General features: G+C 60.9%; 1 protein-coding gene across 1 annotated transcript in view; it reads left to right on the forward strand.

Moving 5' to 3' along the window:
* LOC104517062 (serine/threonine-protein phosphatase 6 regulatory ankyrin repeat subunit C-like) overlaps window positions 1-1,497 on the forward strand; it is a gene marked incomplete at both ends in the record, with an annotated part of 2,626 nt that extends 1,129 nt beyond the window's left edge. Inside the window, 3 exons of the mRNA XM_010161608.1 lie at window positions 286-373; window positions 1,114-1,197; window positions 1,352-1,497. Of these exons, the coding sequence (XP_010159910.1) occupies window positions 286-373; window positions 1,114-1,197; window positions 1,352-1,497 (318 nt within the window). The remainder of the gene's footprint in view (window positions 1-285; window positions 374-1,113; window positions 1,198-1,351) is intronic.
* Between the last annotated feature and the right edge of the window lie 249 nt (window positions 1,498-1,746).

Here is a 1,746-nt window from a genome sequence, read left to right on the forward strand (position 1 = left end):
ATTCCAAAGGGAAGCTAGCGAAGCAAAGTCCTTCAGGAGACGGTGTGGAATTAAAAGCCTCCTGAAATGCAGCAGCTTCGCTGCCAGGGAGGAGACGAAACCGCTGGCTCCGTGCTGGGAATGGGCGCATTGGGGCACTTGGGTGCCGCTGGTCCTGCGCAGCCTCCGCGGCCGCCGGCTGTTTGGATGTGGGAAGAGCCAGAAGGCCCTTCCGGCCCTCCTCGCTCTGTTCCAGGCGAGGAACCGCGGGCTGGGTGCTGTATTTCTGTCCCTCTCTCCTCGCAGGGCATGAAGATTGTCTTGAATTGTTACTTGAACACAACCCGTTCGCGTACCTAGAAGGAAACCCCTTTACTCCATTGCACTGTGCAGTGTAAGTGGGACCTGCTCCGGGTTCTTCCCAGCCAGGTGATGTGGGAGACGGGGATACTGGTCCGCGTGGAGGAACCCCAGGCCCTGCCCTTCTTGCCAAGGGCCTTTTCCTGGGCACCAGCAGCTCCTCGGGGTGGTCCCACCGGCTCATCCCAGCTCCCATGTGGCAGGGAGGCGGTTGGGAGTGCTGGAGGTCTCGACAGCAGGGCTGTTGGGTCCCAGGCTCCCGTGACAGCAGGATAACGGAGCTGCCAAGGGCTGGGGGTTCACCCCTGTCCAGCCCTCTGGGATGGCTTATCTCTGTTCTTTGGCTACGGAGCATCCCGGGAAATCTCCAGGCTTCCCATCAGGCTCTGGAGAAGGGCTCAAGCCTTCTCCCTCCCAGGTGTCTGGGGCAGCATGAGCAGGATCTGGGGGGTCCCGCTGGGCGCAGAGGGATTTGGGGCTGACAGTGCTGCGGCAGCAGTGGAGGAGTGAGGAGGCTTTGCCACCAGGAAGGGGGGCTTGGTGTGTCCCTGGGACCCGTAGCCACAGGGGGGCAGGCAAGGCTGTTGTCTGCTGTGGTTCTGTGTTTCCTCGAGTGATCCCAAGAAGGGTAAAGGGGTGTTGGACCCTAAACAGCTCCAGACCAGCTGCCGTTTGCATCCGAGCCCCAGGAATGCGCCGCTCGCTCCCACTTGCAGACGGGTGAATGCTGCTTGGTTTTGTTCTAACCTTTCCTTCTCGTCTCCCCCCCGGCAGAATTAACAACCAGGACGGCACCGCTGAAATGCTGGTGGAAGCATTAGGTGCCAAGATTGTTAATAGCAGAGATGCCAAAGGAAGGTGAGCGCAGACCCACGCCCCGGTGCTGCTAGGTGACCCCCTGCAGCGATTTCCCTGTGGCACCAAGGGACTCTGACATCCCCAAACGTGGCCTGGGCAGTCTTGTGGGTGGGTGCTTGCACCCTCCCCTTCACCCCCTCTTTTGTTTTCCCAGGACACCCCTTCACGCTGCTGCCTTTGCAGACAACGTCCATGGTTTACAGCTGCTTCTGCGCCACCAAGCCGAGGTGGACGTGACCGACAAGCTGGGGAGGACTCCCCTCATGATGGCTTCTGAGAACGGGCACACCGCCGCCGTCGGTACGTGGCTGCCGGACGCTTTCCCCGCTACGGAGCGCGAGCATCCCTCTGCCTCCTCCGTCACCGGGTCCCGTGGGAGCTGGCCTTGTCCCTCTCCTCGTGGGGACAACGGGACAGCTGCCCTTTGTCCCCTCAGCGTGTGGCCACCGCCGGGCTCTGTGCTGCTGCTTCTTGACAGCCGCTGTCCCTCCTTGTTTCAGAGTACCTGCTGTTCCAAGCAAAAGCAAATATAACTGTGCTGGATGTCAA

Source organism: Eurypyga helias, unplaced genomic scaffold, assembly GCF_000690775.1.
Source record: "Eurypyga helias isolate BGI_N326 unplaced genomic scaffold, ASM69077v1 scaffold22011, whole genome shotgun sequence".
In the NCBI taxonomy this organism is placed as follows: domain Eukaryota; kingdom Metazoa; phylum Chordata; class Aves; order Eurypygiformes; family Eurypygidae; genus Eurypyga; species Eurypyga helias.